The 24,043-nt window shown below is 42.8% G+C and overlaps 1 protein-coding gene across 12 annotated transcripts in view; it reads right to left on the reverse strand.

Annotated features, from left to right (window-relative positions):
- The window catches only part of USP34 (ubiquitin specific peptidase 34), a 266,198-nt gene that overhangs the window by 173,404 nt on the left and 68,751 nt on the right, over positions 1 to 24,043 (reverse strand). For 10 of the 12 annotated variants that reach the window (XM_073339383.1, XM_073339380.1, XM_073339384.1 and 7 more), the window contains 10 exons: positions 19,403 to 19,484; positions 19,218 to 19,310; positions 14,332 to 14,457; positions 13,757 to 13,886; positions 13,031 to 13,066; positions 12,488 to 12,618; positions 11,221 to 11,852; positions 8,753 to 8,967; positions 7,495 to 7,610; positions 7,285 to 7,412 (listed from right to left, as the gene is read on the reverse strand). In XM_073339383.1, coding sequence (XP_073195484.1) covers positions 7,285 to 7,412; positions 7,495 to 7,610; positions 8,753 to 8,967; positions 11,221 to 11,852; positions 12,488 to 12,618; positions 13,031 to 13,066; positions 13,757 to 13,886; positions 14,332 to 14,457; positions 19,218 to 19,310; positions 19,403 to 19,484 — 1,689 coding nt within the window. The remainder of the gene's footprint in view (positions 1 to 7,284; positions 7,413 to 7,494; positions 7,611 to 8,752; positions 8,968 to 11,220; positions 11,853 to 12,487; positions 12,619 to 13,030; positions 13,067 to 13,756; positions 13,887 to 14,331; positions 14,458 to 19,217; positions 19,311 to 19,402; positions 19,485 to 24,043) is intronic. The other 2 variants (XM_073339385.1, XM_073339379.1) reach the window with 2 other exon arrangements.

Here is a 24,043-nt window from a genome sequence, read left to right on the forward strand (position 1 = left end):
GCTGTACCACTATTGGCGAAGTCAGGAGAGAGCTACAAGGATTACCATTGCCCAGTCCCAGTGTACCTTGTTTAAGACCTGGGGGAGAATGGGAGCAGGCGGGAAGGCGTAGAGAAGATCCGAAGTCCAGGGAATGAGAAGGGCATCACCCCAGAGCCCGGCCCAGCCCCACACCCCTTTAGGAGTAGAACAGTGGAACCCTTGCAATTTATTGGTGTTGCGAGGAGATTCTAGCACAGCGTGCCTGTAGCAGAGAGAAGACTCACCGGCATGGCTCCTCCTGCTGGTCGACTGGGAATTAGCTCTTTTCCAGCCTCTGAGTGCCCTCTGCTGGCCAGTGTCTCGCCTGCCTGTTGATGTATATGATTGCTGTCATGTTGTCTGACAGTATTTGAACGCGGGGGGAGCAGAAGCAGGGTAGAAAGGCTTGACAGGCAAGGCGGACTGCTTGGAGCTCTCGTGGGGGAGGGATAGCTCAGTGGTTTGAGCATTGGCCTGCTAAACCCAGGGTTGTGAGTTCAATCCTTGAGGGTGCCATTTAGGGATCTGGGGCAAAAATTAGGGATTGGTCCTGCTTTGAGCAGGGGGTTGGACTAGATGACCTCCTGAGGTCCCTTCCAACCCTGATATTCTATGATGTTGATGGGCATCTGCGCTTTTCGTGGTGACCAAAGGCCCAGTGCTGTGCAGTCGCCAAGATGGGCGGCCCAGCCCACCAATGTAGCATCTGTGATAAGGGTGGTGGTGGGTGTGGGGGGTGTAAACAGTAGCCTGCTAGGACTGTGGATGGGTTGCACCACCAGCCAGGGGAAGCTAACAGAAGGGGGGAGGACGAGCAATTCGTTTAGTCAGTCTGACTGCGAATCTTAGACAGTACGGAGCCAATGTTGAAGGAAATGCATATAGAGGCAGGCACATGGTGTAATAGCAGTGCAAGCCGCCATGTGGCCCAGAAGGGAGAGTCACTGACGGATGTGTATGTGCAGACGGAGTCAGAGCATCACAATAAGGGAAATGAGGGTGACGAAGCAGTCCTTGGGAAGAAAGGCATGGGTCGCAACAGAGTCCAGCTGTGCCCCTATAAAAGTAAGCGTGCGGGTAGGGACAAGGATCAACTTTTCCTTGTTGATGCAATATCCAAATTGTGGAGGAGGGTGCATAGAATCAATATGGTGGTAAGGAGGTGGAAGCGAGAAGGTGCTACGAGAAGCCAGTTGTCCAGGTAAGGAAAAAGGGTATGGCCCTGTTGGCACATGTTGGCAGCCACAATCACGAAGACCTTTGTGAAGAGGTGGGGGGGGGGTTGGTGGTAGCAATCCCTAAGGGAAGGATGCACAATTGATAATGGGCACCGCCCATTATGAAGTGAAGGAATTTGCAGTGAGTGGGGTGGAGGTCTGTGAAAGTATGCATCTTTCATACCGAGAGCTGCGAACCAAGCTCCATGGGAAAGGGAGGGGATGATGAGGGGAAAGGTGACCAACCGTAATCGAAAGCTGTGAATAAACTTGTTCAGGGATCAGAGGACAGGATGGGGCAAAGATCATTCCCTTCCTTTGGAATGAGGAAACAGTGGAAATAGAAGCCACGGCTGTGATAGCATCATGGAACAGGTTCTATGGCACCCTTGTAGAGGGGCATTGTGGAGAAAATGGTCTTGTGAAAGGACCGGAGGGTGGCCAGAAGGGAAGGAAAGGAATGGAATTCGATGAGGTAGCACTGATGGATGATGTCCAGCACCCAACAGTCGGAAGTGATTTCCGGGCAAAGAGGGCAAGACGACTTGTGGCGAGACAGAAGGGTCCAGGGAGGGTACGCAGGTCTCGAGGGTTGTTTCGATGGTCAGTGAAAGGTAGAGGTGGAGGAAGAGGAATGTCGGGGTTGTTGAGAGCGAGGGCAAGGTGAGTCAAATGGGGGTATGGTTGGTAAGTGGTCCATGGGCAAGGGCGGAGGGGTGGACGTTGTTGTCAGTGGGTGGAGGCTGGAATATCGATGCCCAGGGAGCGAAGTGTAGCTCACATGTCCTAAAGGGAGTGAAAGGACTCATCCGTTTTGTCACTGAATAATTTATTATCGAAAGGAAGGTCTTAGAGGGTCATCTGGACCTCTTTAGGGAAGCCGCTAGACTGGAGCCAAAAGTCGCAGTGGAGGACTACGCCAGATGCCAAGGAGCAAGATGCAGTGTCTACCCCACCCTGGAGCATGACCTTGGCTACCAGTCTGCCCTCATCTGGAATCCTGCTGGCGGTCTAGTGGAAGAGAATCTTGGATGTCTGCCAGTTTGGAGTAGGACAGAAAGTTGTATTTGGCAAGAATAGCCTGGTAGCTGGTGACGCAGAACTGTAACACTGTTCATGAATAAACCTTGCGACCCATCAAGTCTAGTTTCTTGACAGCACAGTCAGGGAGGTGCATTTGAAATGTTGCTGATGGGCATATTCAGTGGTGGCTTTGACCACCAGGGAGTTAGGTGGTAGGTGGGTAAAAAGAAAGTCGGTGCCCTTAGAGGGAATGAAATACCAGCATTCTGCCCTTTTTGGTGTAGGAGCACAGGATGCTGGCATGTGCCACACAGCCTGCGACAGTTGTAATATGATGGTATGGATGGCTAAGGCCATACGAGAGGATCTGGGTGGTTGAAGGATGTCCAGGAATTGGTCCTTGGAGTCCTAAACACCTTCCACCAGGAGACTGAGAGAGGTAACCATGTGATGGAGCAGGGACAGGTTCTGTCCCTGGTCATCTGGTTGTGAGAGGGAAGGTGGAATAAGGGCGTCATCCAGTGATGACCAAGTGCCTGAAGGGATGGGTGGTTCCGACGGTGCAGCTGGGGCCAATGGTGCCGACGGAGAGGGAGCAACCAGGGGTTCTTCCTGGAGAGTGGCAGTATGGGCAGAAGATGAACAGCACAGGTGATACATACTGCAATGATGGTAGGGGTCCAACGACGGCCAGTTAGGCCAGGAGTAGGGGTCACCATGCAGCAGCAGTATCTGTGGGTGTTGAAACCATGGGTCAGCCACAGGACCACAGTCCAAGGGTCCAGATTGTAGGAACAGGCTGGGGAAAGGTCCATGTCCGGGTCGGAAGACAAGGAGGGAAAGGAGGAGCCATCGGCACCGGCGAGACCCACAGTGCCAGGCGTGGAGCAGGAGGGCGGTCAACAATCAAGTGGGGCTCGTCTGTCACCAGAGAATGATGGAGGACAAGGATTTCATTGGCCGGAGAAGGGAGCCTGGAGACGGGCGGAGGTCTGGAGTGTGGTGGAGTACTCGCAAAGGGCAACATAAGCGCTGTCGACAATGTCGGACGCAATAAACGGCCCCAAGTAGGTGGAACCAGGTGTGTCAAGCCCGAGGGTCCCATTAGACTTGATGGTGCTGGGAATGAAATAGAAGGTCCCAGTGTTGGGATGGAAGGCGGGGCCAATGGCGAGTGATGGCATTTGGAGCAGAGCTCCTTGTGCACTCTCTTCAGGGCTGAAGTAGAAGTTGAACCTTCTGCTGTGACGCGTGATTTCTCATCTGACTCATCATGGCTCTGGGAGGTAACGCTGCGTTTTGAGGCAGTCCTCATTAGGGAGCCACCTTTGTGCCTGTACTTGTGCACGCAGTGGGGCTTAGGCGGATGTGACGGTGCCGTCGGTGCCACATGAGGGACCTGATGAGGTGCTCACCGCCAGTGATGGGCACCGCTCCAGTGGTTGCATCAGAGCCGGGTCCGGTTGCGCATGTGGACCCACTGCCCCCTCCATTAAAAAATTACAGAGACAAAGTTCATGAGCTGCTCGGGTCAAACAGCAATGAACGGCAGATGGAGCAGCGGGAAACTACTTGGGCTTCACCCAGGCAGTATAGGCAATGGATGTGTTCATCGCTCACTGTAAAGGCGTGAGGGCACGAGGCACAATTTTTGAAGCCGGTTGGATGGAACATAGAACCGGAGCTGGAAGGGAGGAGTCCCCAGGAGGGGAAGTCTAAAGAGAGAACCTAACTAGCTACAATGAATAACGGACAACTAACTAGATAAGAAAACTATATACAATGAAAGTTTAGAACGCAGTACTTTTAGGTGGCTAAGAGCATAGAGGAATTGGGGTTCAGACTCTGGCCATGTGGCGGTAGGAGGAAACTGGAGCAGCCTCTTAAAGCCTCGGACATACCACGTGCCCGACGCATGATGCATGCGTGGGTCAACAGGCACTGCTATGAACACTTCCAGCTCCGGTGCATGGCACACATGCTCACCTGCATTTGGAATCCACACAGGGACCAGCACTCGAAAAACAGTTACCTACCACTTCCATAATTGTTGTTCTTTGAGATATATTGTACATGTCCATTCCACTTTAGGCATCCGTGTGTCGGTGCACCAGAGCCAGAGAATTTTTTCCCATAGCAGTACCCTTCAGGGCAGCACATGTGCCTTCCACAACCTCACAGAATCAAGGGATCAGAGAAATGTAGGGTTTGAAGGGACCTTCAGAAGTCATCAATTCCAGCCTCCTGTGCTGTGGCAGGACCGAGTAAACCTAGACCACGCCGATAGGTGTTTGTCCAACTTGTTTTTTAAAACTTCCAATGATGGGGATTCCACAACCTCCTTTGGAAGCATATTCTAAAGCTTAACTGTTCTTAGAAAGCTTTTCCTAATATCTAACCTAAATCTCCCTTCCTGTAGTTTAAGCCCATTACTACTTGTCCTTCCTTCAGTGGACATGGAGAACAACTGATCTCTCTCCTCTTTATAACAGTGCTTGAAATATTTCAAGGTTTATTAGGTCCCCGCCTCAGTCTTGTCTCAAGACTAAACATGCCCAGTTCTTTATAAACTTTCCGGGGAAGCCAGGTTTTCTGAATCTTATTTTTGTTGCTCTCCTCTGGACTATCTCCTATTCATCCACCTTTTTTCCTAATGTGTAGCACCAAGAGTTGGATGTAAAACTCCACCTGAGGCATCACCAGTGCCAAGTACAGTGGAATAATTACCACCCACGTCATACATTAGACACCCCTGTTAGTACACCCCAGAATAATATTAGCCTTTTTTGCAGCTGCATCACATTGTTGACTCAAATGCAATTTATGATCCACTATAACCCTCAGATCCTTTTCAGGAGCACTGTCACCTATCCAGTTATTCCCGATTTTGTAGTTGTGCATTTGATTTTTCCTTCCTTGCACTTGTCTTTACTGAATTTCATCTTGTTTAATACAGACCAATTCTCCAATTTGTCACGGGCATTTTGATTTCTAATACTGTCCTCCAAAGTGTTTGTGACCCCTCCCAATTTGGGGTCATCTGCAAATTTTATAAGCATACCTCCAACTCCAGTATCCAAGTCATTAATGAAAATATTGAATAACAAGACCCAGGACAGACCCCTGCCAGATTCCACTAGATATGCCCTCCCACTCTGACAGAAAACCATTGATAACAACTCTTGAGTATGGTCTTTCAACCAGTTGTGCACTCACCTTATAGCAATTTCATCTAGATCACATTTTCCTAGTTTCCCTGTGTCAAAAGCCTTACTAAAAATCAAGAAATATCAGATCTACTGCTTCCCGCCCGCCCCCATCCACTAGGCAAGAAAAAGGAAATTAGGCTGGTTTGGCATGTGCTGTTCTTGACAAATCCATGCTAGCTATTCCTTACAACCCTAGTATCCTCCAGGTGCTTACAAGTTGTTTAATCATTTGTTTCAGTATCTTTCTAGGTATTGAAGTTAGGCTGACTGGCCTATAATTCCCTGGATCGTCTTTGTTCTCCTTTTAAAACACAGGTACTACGTTTGCCCTTCTCCAGTTTTCTGGGACCTCACATGATCTCCAGGAGTTCCTAAAGAAAATTGTTAATGATTCCAAGATTGCTTTAGCTCAGCAGTTCTCAACCTGTGGATCAGGACCCCAAAGTGAGTCATGGCCCCATTTTAATGGGTTCGCCAGGGCTGGCTTAGACTTGCTGGGACCCAGGGCCGAAGCCCAAGCCTCACCATCCAAGCCCAAAACCTGAGGGTTTCAGCCCTGCATGTTGGGACTCAAGTTACAGGTCCTGGGCTTCAGCTTTGCTTACCCCCCGACCTCCCGCCCCGACAGTGGGGCTTGGGTGGGCTCAGGCTTCCACTCCCCATCCTGGGGTCGTGTAGTAATTTTTATTGTCAGAAGGGGGTCGCAATGCAATGAAGTTTGAGAACCCCTGCTTTAGCTAGTTCCTTAAGTACCCTAGGATGAATTTCATCAGGCCCTGCTGACCTGAACGCACATATCTAAACTAACTTATCTAAACATTCTTTAACCTGTTATTTCCTTATTCTGGTTTGTGTTCCTTCCCCCTTGTTGTTAGTATTGCATTGAGTATATGGTCATCACTAACCTTTTAATAAAGACTGAAGCAAAACATAAACTGAACACCTGTGTTAGTGAGAGGGAAGCAGGAAGTGAGTCATCCTACATGAGCAATGAATCTGGTACTGACAAACACAGGAGGTCCCATGCTGCTGTGTATGCTGCAGGTGTGGTTGGTACCAACAAAGCTGTATACGAAGTTGGTGCTGCAGACGAAGTCGGCTATCTTGACAGTATCTGAGTTGATGACTCAAAAGAACCCAAGTGTGGTACTGGGGACAATCTTGCAAAGGCTGCCCTAACCTCGGTACTTGACTTCTCATGGTGGGCCAATGGGGACTGAGCCCTTGAAGAAAAAGCAGGATTGCCTGCTCCTTGCAGGGCCCCAGAGGGGGAAAGCAATATCTTCTATCAGACACCCTTCAATATTGGGTGCCACTAAGTCTGGCAGTGTGCTGAGAAAGGGTGTGGAATCCGAGTCTCCACATACCAAAAGGCTTAATACTGAATGGGGGCACAAAGCTGCCTCCATAAGAATGTCTCTGACCCAACTTTTGTATCTTTCTCTGTCTTGGTCCAGAGAGTGAATCCCTTGCAAACAGGGCATTTACACGTAATGTGACCATCACACTGGCACTTTACAGAGCTGGAGTGGGGATTGCTGAACAGTATTTGAAGCCTAGAGACTTCAGCATGTCCCAGTTCAAAGCAATATCAGAAAGGTTCACATCACTCTTCAGATTGATTTTTTTCCCTTTACTTTGATGTTTTACCCATATCAACTTTAACAGGCCTTTGAGTAAGATTAAGAACCTAATATATATTCAGCATGACCATTATAAGGCATATGCTTAAAGAAAGAAATGGCTATTTTGATACATGAACATAGAAACTGATAAATGTAATAATCTGTGATAGCATAAATAATTTCAGTTACCTGTTATTTGCTAAATTTTCCAGGCAGCCTTCAATGAATCTCATTCGGATCTGCCTATCAGTAAACCAGCACACTAAGGAACAGAGCAGCTTCTCTGCTTCATTTATTAACCCCTCAGAGAGATGAATCTACAGAAAGTAAGAGAAAAGATATTGACAAGCATGTATTTATTTTCTTTTGGCAGATATTCTTTTCTGATATTTAACTTACTGCATCTTCATCCTGGACCAGATCCCACAAAAGAGTATTTCCCTTCTTACAAACATTATCCAAGTTAATATCCGTCACTGCGTTGTTGTTGTACTGGTGTTTATGAACGGCTGGCCCTAAGCAAAACACAGGTGCTATTATTGAATATGCACAAAAAAAAATAATTTGAATATTGTGCTTCAATGTATGGCTATTATTAGTTTCAAAAAATCTGTTTAAAAACTCTGTTTATTATTTTGTCAGATTTTCAAATCCAAAAAAAGCATAATTGAAAACTTTCTGCACACATGGAAACACTCAAAAAGAAAACCAAGGCAACATAACCATGCAAGAATGATTAACCAAAGGCTCATAGTTTGCATCTGCTAATGGAAGACATGCTTGCATACACTTCTTTAAAAAAAAAAAAAAAAAAAAAAAAAGTCAATCTGTAGACCTGAGGACTGGAGTCTTCATAAACAACCATCTTGGGGAGGACACAAGGAATGTCAAAATTTTCCTCCCTTACATTGTACTGTGATTTTTAAGTGGCCTCTTCCATCCAACAGAGCAACAATAAAAACAGGCATTTAGTTTTCCACTTAAAAATTAATATTTCAATAACAGATTTTTTTAAAAACCACTCTTTTGCATCTAGAATCCATAAGGCACAAACACTTATAGGGGCAGTTTTGCTTCTGAAATTGTGTGGGCACAACTGATACCATTCAGATGTATAAGAAAATAAAATGCAGGCAAAACCAAGTAGATGTTTAAAATACATCTGTCTGCAAACAATTGTATGTATTATGTTGCAATTATTTGCACATGCAAAATTAAAAATACCAAAAAGAAATTAGGTAAAGGTCCTTTTCAAATTCATAATTTGGGTCTTCATAAGGAAAAACAACTGGATAAGATCTCAAGCAGAATGCTAAAAAAGTGATCTACAGTACACTAATTTCTATTTTATCTTGCATAAAAATCATTTGACAAAAGAAATGAAAGAAAACATATATAGAAATATATTTATATAGCATACATGTAAAAAGAAATCCTTTGAAATAATATAGCATCTTCCGAATTGTTAATAGTTTTACACACTTCCTCCATGGGGGGAGGGGAGATTTGTCTGGTGGTTTTGTTTGTTCATTTGCTTTGCTTCTAAAAATTATCTATTTGTTGAAATTACTGGAGAGTTTATTTTTAAAAAGACAAAATTAAAGTTAGAAGTACAGAAAAAGAGTTGGGTTTTTTTCTTACTATTACTAACTCTTACCTTGACTAAGGTGTTCGTGGTAGATAGAAGCAAGGTTAGGAAGGTGCTGTTGAAGATGAGATGTTAGCTCAGCATGTGAATTAATCTGTACAAGTTCTTCTTCACAACCAGACTCTTCACCATCAAAATCAGCCATATTTTTTTCAGATTTTGCACTGACCTGGGAACTACTACAACTGACATCATCTGCACTTAGCATATCATCAACCATGTGTCTATAAAATACAGACAAGCATTAAAATGAATAATTTCAGAAACATGTTTTGTACAATAAAGCTAATTTTATAAATTCCAATTACCATATAATTTCAGAAATAATTTGTCACAACAGATGAAATAATAAATATTTTTACTAGGGTTATCAAGCAATTAAAAAATTAATCGTGATTAATTTTGTGATTAAAAAATTTATCACGATTAATTGCACTGTTAAACAACAATAGAATACCATTTATTTTAAATATTTTTGGATATTTACTACATTTTCAAATATATTAATTTCAATTACAACACAGAATACAAAGAGTACAGTGCTCACTTTACTTTTTATGACAAATATTTGCACTGTAAAAAAAAAAATTATTTTTCAATTCACCTCACACAAGTACTGTAGTGCAATCTCTTTTTCATGAAAGTTGAACTTACAAAGGTAGAGTTATGTACAAAAAACCGGCATTGAAAAATAAAACAAGGTAAAACTTTAGAGCCTACAAGTTCACTCAGTCCTACTTCTTGGTCAGCCAATCACTCAGACAAACAAGGTTGGTTACAGTTTGCAGGAGATAATGCTGCCTGCTTCTTGTTTAAAATGTCACCTGAAAGTGAGAACAGGCATCCTCATGGCACTGCTGTAGCTGATGTTGCAAGATATTTACATGCCAGATGCGCTAATGATTCATATGTCCCTTCATGCTTCAACCACCATTCCAGAGGACATGCTTCCATGCTGATGATGGATTCTGCTTGATAACGATCCAAAGCAGTGCGGACTGACGCATGTTCATTTTCATCATCTGAGTAAGATGCCACCAGCAGAAGACTGATTTTCTTTTTTGGTGGTTTGGGTTCTGTAGTTTCTAAAAGCATGTTCCACACCTCGTCCCTCTCAGATTTTGGATGGCACTTCAGATTCTTAAACCTCGGGTGGAGTGCTGTAGCTATTTTTAGAAATCTCACATCGGTATCTTCTTTGAGTTTTGTCAATTCTGCTGTGAAAGTATTCTTAAAACCAACATGTACTGGGTCATCATCCGAGACTGCTATAACATGAAATATATGGCAGAAAGGGGGTAAAACAGAGCAGGAGACATACAATTCTCTCCACAAGGAGTACACTCACAAATTTAATTGATGCATTATTTTTTTAACAAGCATCATCAGCATGGAAGCATGTCCTCTGGAATGGTGGCCAAAGCATGAAGGGGCATACAAATGTTTAGCATACTTGGCATGTAAATACCTTGCAATGCCAGCTACAACAGTGCCATGCGAACGCCTGTTCTCACTTTCAGGTGACATTGTAAATAAGAAGCAGTCACCAGTATCTCCCATCAATGTAAACAAACTTGTTTGTCTTAGCGATTGGCAGAATAAGAAGTAGGACTGAGTGGACTTGTAGACGCTAAAGTTTTACACTGTTTTATTTTTGAGTGCACTTATGTAACCAAAAAAAAAATCGGCATTTGTAAGTTACATGATAAAGAGACTGCACTTCAGTACTTGTATGAAGTGAATTGAAAAATACTATTTCTTTTGTTTATCATTTTTACAGTACATATATTGATAATAAAAAAGAAGTGAGCACTCTGAGCACTGTGCACTTTGTATTTAATGTTGTAATTGAAATCAATATTGAATATGTAGAAAAACAACCAAAAATATTTAATAAATCTCAATTGGTATTCTATTGTTATAAGTGCAATTAATCACGATTAATTTTTTTGAGTTAATCACGATTAATTTTTTTGAGTTAATCACGTGAGTTACCTGCGATTAATTGACAGCCCTAACTTGTACGTAATGAAGCAATTCAACACAGCACACGAGTCTGTTAAACTTATCTACATGAAGAGATACTTATATACAGATAAACACAGATATGAACCACCTGGCAACATAGTTTATCACTATGGAAATTAGAAAGACAACTAAAAAGCAAATCTTCGGCTTCATTAATGAAAGACGAAGTCACCATGTTGTTATCACTAGCTGAACAATGTAAATTTACCAACAAAAGAATCTTAGTGTTTTCTTCTAGCACATCTTTTCATCCAGTATAAAAACTTTGCAAGCAACTTTAATTAGACAATAAAATAGATTGTTGTGCAACTATTTGTAGGATATTAAAAAAGTAATCATCTGAATGATCCAGGAACATGGAACATCTTCTGAACATGTTTGAAGTGTACATTTAGCAATCACTTTTATTGCTATTGTAAAGGAAATTAAAAGAAGCACAACCAACCTACCCTTCATGATGGTGATGGTGGTGGTGGTGGTGGTGGTGGTGGTGATGATGATGATGCTGTGGCCCAATAAACTGCCGACAGTTAAATAATTCATTTCCAATGGTTTCCCCAAGGAAGTCCCCTGTATGTGTTATACAAGAATCCTGAGACCCTTGTGATATGTGAGCCGGATTCATTTCCCCCGTCATATCATGTTCTGCATCTTCAGTGTGTGAACAGGCATCTAGCATTCTAATTCGACTATCCACTGGAGGCACAGACTCAGTGTTAAAAACATGGTCCTTTCCTGACCCATTGCTTGCACCACTCCTATCTGCTGCCCCTTGTGAATCTCCTAAACAAATGCCTGCTTGTGATTCTATCTTCCTGCTGAGTAACTCCGTGCTCCTACTGTTTTTCTGAGGATTATGACCACTATCTTCCTCTTCTTCCTCATCTTCTTCTTTGAGAGCTTCAATATCTGCAATATCTTCTGATTGCACCTCACTCCCTGGACTTCCTGCAGACTGGCTTGCATGACTGGAATTGGCCTCATTACTGGATCCATCACTGTGGCCACTGCTGCTACCAGGACCACTGCTGCCATCTTCACCACTGTTTGCTGTCTCATCAGAACTTCCTTGCATAGACTCCTATAATGTTACAAAAATTGATTATGTCAAAAATAAATTTTAAAACATATTTATACATATATAAAATCAACATTAACAAAATATTTGTTAGACAAATTCCAAAATTCTTTAATTGTAAGGATATACATCAAATCTACTGTTTTTCATCGATTCTTTAGGAGTTCTTTCGCTGTGCAAGTGCTACAACGTTTGTTCTGACCAAGATTTAGGTACACAAAACATTAAAAAAATCAAATTACCCTATTCATAATAGATCACATACTCTACACACATATATAGTGTGATACCAAAGTTCATTCCCAAGTTCATGCAGTCATTTGCTAAGTTATAGATGATACAAATACACTAAAGTAGAGTTTCACTTAAAAATATTTTATGATGCAGTATTCTTTCACTTTACTGTGTCTGTTTACTTAGGGCTAGACTGGGCCTTGGCCTTAGGTATCCAGGCAGAGTAGTAACTTGAAGCAAGGTTTCCTGACCTCCCGCCACAGACATAAGTAAGTAAAGAATATATGCATGCATACCGTGAATTGTGTTTGTCTCTTAAAACTATCCTAAAGTCTCAGAAAAATTATTCTCATAACTGATTAATAGCAAATCAATAATTAAATACAGAACATCTGTAGTTGTACCTCTGTATCTGAAAGTCGTTGTTGCACAAGTTTGTTTCTGTTGATTAGCTGCTCCTCCATTTCAATGTCACTGCCTCCACTCTGATGGGTGTCACTGTTGTCACTACTTTGAGGACTAGCTGCAGGTGACCCTATTTTAAAAGCATGCTCCCAGTTACAATGTTACTTTCACTAACCTATACGTTAACAGTATTACACATATCTACCTAGTCTCCTTGATCTCAACACCATATTCCTAACAACACCTCAACAGGGGATGTAACTCAAAACGTAAGCTGGACTCATTTAAATACAATATTTTTGAAACGTAGTCAGCATTTTGCTGCAAATCATGAGTTCCAATGTTACTTTTCTAATCTGACAGTGATATCAATTTGTCAGCTTCTATACAAAAAGGAATTTTCTACTGACTTCTCATTAAAATATACTTTAAAAATTGTGCAAACTCATTTCTGATAATACAAAGCCTATTGCTCTAGATGGCATTTGTGCTATCAAAAGATTATAACTTAGGTTGCAGAGTATTTCTAGTACTCAACTTACAAGGCGATGGGGCTGCTCTTCTGAGCTCTTCTTCCTCTGAAGGGAAAGGAAAAAACAGGAGGGAAACATTCTAAGTGACTGAGCTTCTTTGGGTCAGCATATCAGTTGCTTATAGTATATAATTAACAGTGTTAAAGGAAGGAAACCTACAATAAAATAGGTCCACACCACCTTCCAAAGTGGCCGTCCGTAAGTGTCTAGACAAAAAAGCCTAAGAAAAGAGGAGCAGTATGTAATGTCAAGGAATGAAAATTAAGTGAAACATCAGGTAAAGATTTAAAAAACAAAAGAATGCACTACAGCTGTAAACATTCAACAGAATAGGTGCAGTCAGCTGGTGCCCCATGGAAAGGAAAGGAAAGGAAAAAAATGTATACAATAGAGAATGTATAAATAGAGAATGTATAAGCAGAATTGTTTGTGAATGGAAAGGTTTTCAAAGATGTTCATGAAGCTTCAATGTCTCTTTACAGGATATGAGTGGGGATAGATGTAATCTCCTTGTAATCTTCTTTTTTATCCTTTACTTGAAAAGTATGCCTCAATGATACAGCAAGCTCCATTTTACAATTTTACTTTCATATGGTGTCTACTAAAAAACCCTACACATGAGCTTATGGTTCAAAGTTACCAGTTACCACTGATTGATAAAAAAAATCAAAGACTAAACTATATTATCTACTTTGGAACAATACATAAACATTACACTGCAAAATATATACTCACCTTTCTTATTTCCCATGGGTAGATTAGTACTGAGTAAAGATGCAAATGAACTCTGTTTTGATAACTGGGCCTTAGCTGCTAGTGCATTATTCCACAGTGCTTTTATAAGCATTGATGCCAAATATAAGGTCTATAAACAAAACCAGATTATAGTACAATGAAAAAGCAATTGGTTTTCAATGCAAAAGATACACTTATTGCTTCTTCTGCACTCCAATACTATGGAACATGAAAGTAAATAACTCATGAAAACAAGTGAATGTTTTGTTATACAAAATGGAGAAATGTCCAATATTAAACATAAGGAACTTTATCAACTTCTAAATATATACTTTTCTAAAACAGGTAACTATCAAAATTTAAAAGCCAAAAAGGCTATTTTAAGATGCAGCACAAAAATCCTATTTGGTACACTATTGCATATTCCTACATTATAAGAATTATGAAGAGAAATAGACTTTACATGTCCAATGAGCTAATATCATGTATATTTTCTTTTTCTTGTCACAAATGACACTGAAGAAATTAAAACATGTACTATTGTACTTCAGGGTTTGTTTTTTTGTTTTTTTTACCTGTTCAGTATGAGCACTTGGATGAAGAGTTGAGACTAGATTAAGAAGATGTCTAAGCGGGACAGGGTCCAAGTTCTTGATTAATGAAGGAAACAGATCATGTATATAGCGACTACAATGTTTCAGCTACAAAATACAAACAAAAAGACATAAGAGAGAGAAAAATAATGTTTTTGTAAGAGTTATTCAAACATTCATAAAATTGTCTTCATTAAAAAGCTTCTTCACATAAAAATTCTCAGGAAGCTTTATTATTCAAAAACAATTCTGAGCAGTATCAAACCTTCAGTTTTTATTTAACCTAACTTCTCATTTCTAAGCACCTGAACTTTGGTAAAATGAAACACAAAATCGCTGAACTCCTGCTTAGTTTTGAGGCTATAAGAGTTTGGGGGAGGTAAAGAAAATTGTTTAGAACTTATTCTGCATTTTTGATTTAACTATAAATTCAATCAATTAAGTTTTGTGTATAAATTCCCAAGGGACAAAAGAGTATTTACATTTGCGGTGAATACAAATGAAGGCACTAGAAATTAAGACGTAAACTATAAAACAGAATTTATCAAAACTGTTTTTAATTACCACAGAAATAGTAGTGACTGACTTTTTTAATGGAACCTCCTATTGCACCAGAAAGTTACAGCGCTCAACGCAAAACAATGGAAAGTTGACTTCAAAGTGTTGCATGAATATGTTCCCAACTTTCACTTTTGCTTTGAAGGATTAATATATTTTTGTATGGATCAAACACTCAGTAAATAATATACATAATAGTATAATAGGCTCTGGATTTAGGTTAGCAAGTATGTACTTCAAAAATATATAATTTAAAAAAAAACTGACTTTCATTTTACCGTCAGCCTAAAAGAGAAAAAGGAGTAGGGGGTGGTCATTGGTCTGTACAGGGGTCACGTGGGAATAAAATGGTGCAAATTTTCTACACAAGGGTGAATTTCATCCATTGAGCGTAAAAGTCAAGATGTACAATTTAAGAAAAAGAGATTTATGTCACAATTTAGAGTATGAAGAAGGAGGGACAAGAGATGTTTTAGCTCTCAACTTCTCTAATGACGTTTTTATAAAATTATTGCTTTTCTAAAAAAATAAATCATTACAGCCATCAAATAAATAAAGGTATCAAAATAAGAGTAGGATCCAGTTTTCCCTTGAGACATAATTTCACTATTTTCAGATACATTGAATAAGACTGACATTTTTCTCATCAGCACCTAACTGAAATTAGTTTGCGTATTTTATTGTATGAGATTTCTAAAATGTATATGACTGGAATTGAAGAATAGTTAAAAAACTATCTGTCCTTGACAAAAACTAGTATCAAATCGATATGCACTCCTTTTCAACTTTGTGCCCCAGTCCTGCAATCGCTTAAGCATATACATAACGATTCACATGCATAGTCACATTGACGCCAATGGAACAACTCATATGTATAAAATTATGCATGTTCTTCTGTGTCTGCAAGATCAGAACCTTAGTTAATAACAAAACAGATCTTTAACAGGTGCCTTTTGACCTTTTTTTGTCTTTATCTTCTTACCACCATCATCCAATTGTTGTTGAAATCTCCATTCCAAAATAGTTTGGCTAGATCCAAAAGTTGCTTGACTATTCAAAAACGTACTTACTACCTTTTCCAGTTTGAAAACTTCTTGCTCCAAAAGCAAAAGTTGCCTCTTCCAAATTTAGGAACATTTTTGTTTCACCAGTCTAAATAGCTGCACAGTCCAAGTAATATTGTGTGTCTTCTTCCTCTTTCCATTGGTCTGTCTAAGCAGAATACAGGTGGGAAAAGCTAATCTTCTAAACCAATGGCTCTCAACCTTTTTGGGTTCAGGACCCATCTGTAAACATTTATGGCCTGTTGAGACCCAGTAAATAGTCTGGGGGTTGAGGCCCTGGGATAGTTTTGGTTGGATCCTGCCTGGTACTCACCCCACAGTGGCAGTTCCTGAAGCTCTTATGCTGTGAGGCTGGCTGGGTTTGGCTCTCCATTCTAGGCACTGCAACCTTTGTGGTTGCAGCGCCACTCAGGTTTGGCCCCATGTCCCTGACTGAACCAAATACGTGAGAGTGGAGTTGTGACCTGGCTCATGGGGTTGCAGTACCTCTCATTCAAATTTGGCCTACCAGGACTCTCATTATCATGACGGCTGGGCCAAACGTGAGTGGTGCTGGAACCTCAAGAGGTTGCACCGCCCAGTGCCTGGAGCAGGAAGGCGAGACCAGCCATCCCTGTGGAACAGGAGCTGCCACACAACCCTTTGAAACATTCTGGTGACTGAATTTTGGGTCCCGACCCACAGGTGGAGAAACCCTGTTCTAAACTCTTTTCAGGGAAGCAATTTAGACCTGCTAGGTTCTTACAGCAAAAAGGAATCTTTTTGAGCACAAAGCAAAGAAAGAATTAAGTCTCATATCTGGAGTATACTATTGTTAAGGAAAGTTTCTTTTATATTTAGTGAGCACTGATAACAAACATCAAATTTAAACTTGAAAAAAGTTTCTATTTCCAATCCCTATTTCAGGAGTTCAGAGGGCTTTTTTCATCTTTATTTCCCTACTTAACAGAATACACACAATGCAATTCTATGAAAAATACATTAATGCAACATTATGTCTGGGAAATTAAACACATGAAAGGCAAGAAACACAGATTTAAGGTTGAAAGAGCTAATTAACAGCTGCAGCTTAAACTTCTGCCAATGAATGAGACCTACTGATACTGATGTAGTTACTGTATGTGAAAGCAACAATGAAAGTAGGCTATAACTTAAAATTATATCAAAAATAAAGTGCTAAGTTTTAAATAGATCTTTCAGCTCTCTTCTAATCTAGGCATTGAAGCTGCAGCATTGATAATGTTACTCTTGAAAGTGGAGAAGTGCTTTGGCTTAGTACATTAATTAAATACAAATGATGCTTTCAGCCTAGATCTCCTTTCTGCAGTCCCAGGATTCAGTCATTCCCTCTCCATCTTACTCTTCCTTCCATCTCTACTTTTTGAACAAGCAGCACAATTCCCAGAGTTCTGTAGCCTTAAACTCTAACGCCAATGTGTTTCTATTGCTATCCATGGGTCAGGCTCTTTGACACTGATTTAACTATTACATGGGGAAGCAGTAATAAAGATAAAACATTATTTCTTGTTCCTTTTAAGCTCTTTGGAATAGTACTGCTCTGCTAAGAGATTTTTTTTAAAGTTAAAAATGGCAGTTTATCTTCCTTGCTACCTCCATGGAGCTGCATGAATATAAAAGATCCTTGAAAAGCACAACAGCAACAAAACTCATGTCTAAAACCAGGATTCCAACAGTACTATGGAACTGGAGTGCTTGCACAAAAGTCGGTGTAGTGAGAAAAGGAAAACAGGTGTATAAGGAAGGAAAATGGGAGAAAGAAATCAGGAGATAACCACAGAGAGATGGTATCAGCTCTCTGCATTTAATTAACACAGTCTGCCAAAGATCCGCACCCATTATCAGCAATGAAGAAAAAAAACTGATTTCAAACTGTAGAAACATGTTATTAATTAAACAAATGTAGGCCTTAATTTTCATTAACACTATTTTAATAAATGGCATTTTAAAATAAAAGGAGTACTTGTTCGGGGTGAGGGATAGCTCAGTGGTTTGAGCATTGGCCTGCTAAACCCAGGGTTCTGAGTTCAATCCTTGAGGGGGCCATTTGGGATCTGGGGCAAAAATTGGGGATTGGTCCTGCTTTGAGCAGGGGGTTGGACTAGATGACCTCCTGAGGTCCCTTACAACCCTGATATTCTATGATTAGTCTCTAAGGCGCCACAAGTACTCCTTTTCTTTTTGCGAATACAGACTAACACGGCTACTACTCTGAAACCTGTCATTTTAAAATAACATTTTGAGGAGTGACCTTGGGAAATGTTTTATAAAGAAAGCACTAGCAACCTTCTTCAGACAATCTAATTGCAGCTTTCATTCAAAACCAACTTACAGTAACTAATAACACAAGAAGCCATCGGTGCCCATTTCTATGAAAACTAATAACCAAGTATAAAAATATACAGATATAGGTTTTAATATATCTGTTCTGGTGTCAGAATCAAACAAATGAGAAATATTCTTGAAAACAGAAAACATGTATTATAGCCCAAAATCATAATAAATTTAAAAGCACTCCCAAGTCATACTTTTCTTTGCTTGTGATCAAATATATCTTAATCTTTATTCATTCCTCTGCACTACACTGAGGTTTTTTCCTTGCACAGTGTGTGTGTGTGTATCAGAATACACAAATGTCTGCATTACTTAAATCTCTAACAAAAAAAGAATTATTGAAAACAATTAGTGAATTATTGAAAACATCATACTAAACAAAATAATTCAAACAAGTCAGCAAATATGATCTACAAATAGTTTGTTCTCAATATAGCCAAGGGAAAATTCAATACCACATCTCACTGTTTTCTATAACTTCAGATTTTAGGGTTGCTTTTACAGTAGTAAATATCACAGCCACAGTTTTCCAGAGTAGCACTATCAGTGGTAAATTATTGTGCACAAAGGACTCAGACAGTTTCACTAGACAACACAGTAGTATAAATACATGAGCCACACCCTACAGCTTCCATCATTGCTCTCAATGGTGGAGCTGTGCCTGTAGCAAATCAGAGATGCAAAATTCGCAAGTGTAGATGCAGTATAGGAAAATCTGCATATCTTACTCAAGTTGCAGAGATGACTGCATGGTAAATCCTGTAGTATGGTATGTAGTAGTATGGTAAATGACGAACAGGAAAGAGTAAGAAACATTGCTTTGTGAATCTAAGACCAACTGGAATTCAACTGGCTGTTTTATTTCCTTCTCACAAATATAAATATTTTATATACCTGCGCTGCTGCCCAAATGCAGTCTATGTGCTGAGTACTAAGTCGCCCTTCAGCTGCAAGAAAATTGAGAATCACTTGGCACTGTTTGATGATCTGCAAAGAGAGAACATATTTAGGATAGATTTAACAGAATAAAGAATTACTCCTCCATAAATACACCAAAAATCAGATTATTTTACACAAACCTCAATATGTAAATTTGGTCCAAAAATATGCTCAACCACATTGTTGCTGATAAGCCAGTCTGCAAGCTCTTTTGCAATGGACCTACATATGAAAAAGAGTATTGATATGTATATAAATTCTTTATTTGTCTATATTTCATATTAAGTCATTTCCCTAATACAGTGTTCTTTTACTCAATTTTATTTGTATATTCACAATTATAAGAAAACTATTTTTGAATCTGAAATGTGTTCAGCTGGTATTCACAAGTACTGACAAAAGTAGAAATTATACAAATTACTTTTCTAGGGGAGCAATTTTTAAACTTTACCTTCTCATCAAATCTTGCTGAAATAGCAATTCACATAGTTTTAAAAGTCTGTGTTATTTACATGACAATGCACCTAGTTAATTACACATGCACGGTATTTCAAAATCACATTTTAGTTTGATCCATAACAGAATGACTCCCTGCCAAGAGCCAATCAAAAAATAAATTGTCAAATAGAACGAGATAACGGGATTGAATTTTCCTAACTAAAAACTGAGTTCCCCCCAATCTGGAAACGAACACATATATCCTTGTTCCTCCCACGCAAGCAGATGGACCAATTTGTTTGCCAAGATTTGGGCATCAGGATCAATGTGTGATAATTTTGGTGTTCAGAGCACAGACTGTAGTTGATGTGCTGTTGGGGTAAAATCCTGTTCCCTGCACACAACCCAGTTATGACAGTTGTGCACGGGGATGGGCTACAGGAATTTGAGTGAAAGGCCCTCATGGCCACTACTACAGCCTCAGCATCTCCAGTCCTGATGATCACCTACAGTAAGGAAACAAGAGTCCACAGGCTCAAAAAGGAGGGAGGCAGAGTCCGCAGCATGGAGCTGAGCCTGCAAGTAAAGCTTAATTTCCTAGCACTGGTTGTCAATTCCCTAACTGTTCTGAAAAACCCAGTCACTAATGGTAAGCCTCAAGAGACCTTCACCATCAAAAGCTATTTGTTATGAGTGCTCAATGCCTGCCTTTCTCTTTCCTTTCCTGTAGTAATTCCAGAACCTAAGGGAAAAAAACACTCACCAGCCTTATACCCTTTGGAGAACACAATGTCCCATCACCTAAAGTAATATATGAGACTTAACTGGCTTACAAGATGTCACACAGTCTACTGACTATCTCCTCAGCTATCAGCTATAGGGTGACCAGGTGTCTGGTTTTCAACCAGAACAGCCGGTCAAAAAGGGATGCTGACCGGGACGTTGACTGTCCGGTTGGCGGCGCGGTGGGACTGGCAGGCTCTCTGCTAGCCTCCACGCAGCTCCCAGGAAGAAGCGGACCTTGGACCCCCCACTGGCCCCTACGCATAGGGGCAACCAGGGCACTCCACACACTGCCTCCGCCCCACGCACCACCCCCTCAGCTCCCACTGGCCGGGAACCATGGCCAATGGGAGCCGCGGGGGTGGCGCTTGCAGACAGGACAGCACGCAGAACCTCCTGGCAGCACCTTTGCATAGGAGCCGGAACGGGGACATGCAGCTGCTTCTGGGAGCCGCTTGAAGCAAGCGCCGTCCAGAGTCTGCACCCGACCCTCTTCCAATCCCCAACCCCCTGCCTAAGCCCTGCTCCCCCTCCCTTCCTCCAAACCTCTTGATCCCAGGCAGGAGCACCCTCCTGCACCCCAAACCCCTCATCCCCAGCCTCAGCCCAGAGCCTGTACCCCCAGCCAGAGTCCTCACACATCCCAGCACCCGAACCCCCTGCCCCAGCCCAGAGTCCCCCCTTCTGCCCTCCAAACCACTCAGCCCCAGCCCGAAGCACCCTTCTGTACCCCCCAGCCAGAGCCCTCACCCCCCCCTGCACCTCAACCCCTTCTGCCCCGATCCCAGAGCCCCTTCCCACAATCCAAAACCCTGAGCCTCCTCCTACACCCCAAACCCCTCATCCCCTCTCACATCCCCACCCACTCCTTCAGCCTGGAGCCCTCTCCCGCACTCTGAACTCCTCATTTCTGGCCCTACAACAGAGCCAGCACCCCCTGCCGGAGCTCTCAAGCCCTCCCGTGAGGGCTTCGGCAGGGGGTGCGGGCTCCAGTGGGGAGAGCAAGCAACAGAGGGAGGAGAGATGGAGTGAGCGGGGGGCAGGGCCTCAGAGGAGGAGTGGAGCAGGGCAATGGCATTCAGTTTTGTGCGAGTAGAAAGTTGGCAATCCTAATCAGCTAGTACTCTTTCATAAAACAAGGCCCTCAGGCACTATGGAGGATCAATGTGACAGGATATCTGAAACTGCTAGGAGAGGGATGAGAAACTGAACAGTTTTAAATTTTTAAAGTTTTAAAGTTTTAAATTCTGGTGTTGTGGAAACAATGCATGGGAGCTTGAGACTGGTCTAGATAGAAACCTTCTCGGTCTAGAAATGCATAATCTCAGGGCCTCGTTAAGAATTTCTACACTGTTATTTGCTGTGCATTTCATATAAATTCTTGGCTACTGAATGTCTGGTAAAGAATTACAACATCCGATGAAGAGAGCTGTAGCTCACGAAAGCTTATTCTCAAATAAATTGGTTAGTCTCTAAGGTGCCACAAGTACTCCTTTTCTTTTTGCGAATACCAGTAAGGTGATTCTTAAACCAAAAGGCTTCTCAAAATCTTCTGGTTTTACAATTTTATCCAATCTGGGCTCTGAGCCTCTGTTGGCAGCCCGGAGGACATCAGCCACGATGCCCGCCTCATTGCCATGGCTATGACCATGGACCTTGCAGCCGAGTCTGCCGCATCAGAGGCAGCCTGGAGAGAGGCCCTTACCACAGTTTTACCTTCCTCAAGGATGGCAAGGAACTCTACCTTGGACTGCTCAGGCAACAAGTCCACAAATTTGGACACTGACTGCCAAACATTAAAATCATATCTCCCGAGTAGGGCCTGATTGTTCGCCACTCGGAGCTGGAGGCTGGCAGACGAATAAACCTTTCTCCCAAGTAAGTTGAGCCTCTTGCCATCCTTATTTTTGGGAGTCGGGCCTGGTTGCCCTTACCTCTCTCTTTCATTGTCCGTTGAGCTCACAAGGGAGTTCAGGGCGAGGAAAGGATATAAATACTCGAACCCCTTAGCGGGGACGTAATACTTCCTTTCTGCCCTCTTAGAGATGGGCAGAAGAAAGGATGGGGTTTGCCATACAGTTTTTACAAGCTTTCCCAGCCCTTCATGCACAGGGAGCGCCACCCTGGAAGGGGCCACCGCGGCCAAGCTGTCAAATAAGCATCAGAGGGTTCTGCCAACTCTTCTGCCTGTAACGCCAGGCTCACTGCCACCCTCTTCAGCAGCTCCTGACGTGCCCTGGCGTCGTCCTGTGGCACCATCTGTGATGGTCCCGCCACTGCCTCATCAGACGAGGACAACAAGAAGGCGAGGGAAGGAACAGGGGTTGGCACTGCCTCCTCTGGTTGGGTGACCTCCACTGCAGCTGGAGAAGGCTTGCGGGCACCTCGCTCAGACCCTGCACCTGAATCCGGGAGTGGTCAAGAAACGGTGGTCGACCTCCTCTCTGATGCCCCTGATACAGAGCATTGCATGAGTGTCCCTGGTGCCTGTAGAAACCCATATAGGTTCCAGAACTGCCATACGGTAGGCCATTGGCCTTGGGCCCAGGCACGGGCCGATGGCACTGGGGAAGCACCCCCAGGTTTAATCAGGCACATCTGGCCTGAGGGATCCAGTACCTCCGAGGAGAAGGAAGAAGGGTGTTGCCTTGGGGACCACTGCAGTGCCAATGAGGCCTCAGGATACTCTTCCTGCCTGCTTCCATGACACTCATGGTGGGATGGGGGGTTGTAACAGAACTCCAGATCCTGGCGTCTGCTTGGGGCCAGGGTACGGAGCGGCGGATCAGCAACGGGTATCAGCAAGGAACTGCAGCAGCAAAAGGAACAGAATGTGGGGTTGCCGGCCAGCCCCATGCCAGCAGCTCCTCTACCATGGCTGTACTGCCCCCAGTCCCCAGCCCTGTCCTCTGGCAGGGCTGTTCAGACCCCAGACAGGAGAAAGGAGATGCAGCATCGCAGCTGTGTGAAAGGGCTGGGGGCGATACAGCCGTGCTAGAGGAGCTGCAGCCATTGCGGTTCCCTGCCAAATGTGCCCCTCCAGAGGTGTCTGGGGAGGGGCACGTGACCCTTCTTGTCCCTCCCAGGCGTTGCCTTTGTGGGGATCAGCCGCATCGTGGCTCCACTGGGGTCCTGTGTGCCGGGGAGCAATGTCTCCTAACTGGAGACCGCTGCCATTCTGGTGACCGGTGGTGCACCGTGGCCCTGTGCCGGCCACTGAACGACCAACACCATCCCACGGGGGACTTGTGCCAAGAGTCCCGTGAATGGTGCCGGGAACTCCAGTAGGTCTGGGAAGGTCAGAAGCACATCCCCGGGGATTGTCGCTTCAACACCAACCACTGCAATGCCTGGGAGCGATGCTGCACCAAAGGGGACCGTGGTATGGGTCCCAGTGCTCGCTTCCCCCTGGAGACAACCACATCTGGACAAGGGGATGGGGGCACCGGCAAAGACAATGTCTTTTGCACCCTGGAAGGCCTCTGGAGTAGACGGGACTTCCAGGTGCTGGGGACCTCTGTGACTACCTGGGGTTTGCGATGGGTCCCAAGAAGGGCTAG

Source organism: Lepidochelys kempii, chromosome 3 (assembly GCF_965140265.1).
Source record: "Lepidochelys kempii isolate rLepKem1 chromosome 3, rLepKem1.hap2, whole genome shotgun sequence".
Lineage (NCBI taxonomy): Eukaryota > Metazoa > Chordata > Testudines > Cheloniidae > Lepidochelys > Lepidochelys kempii.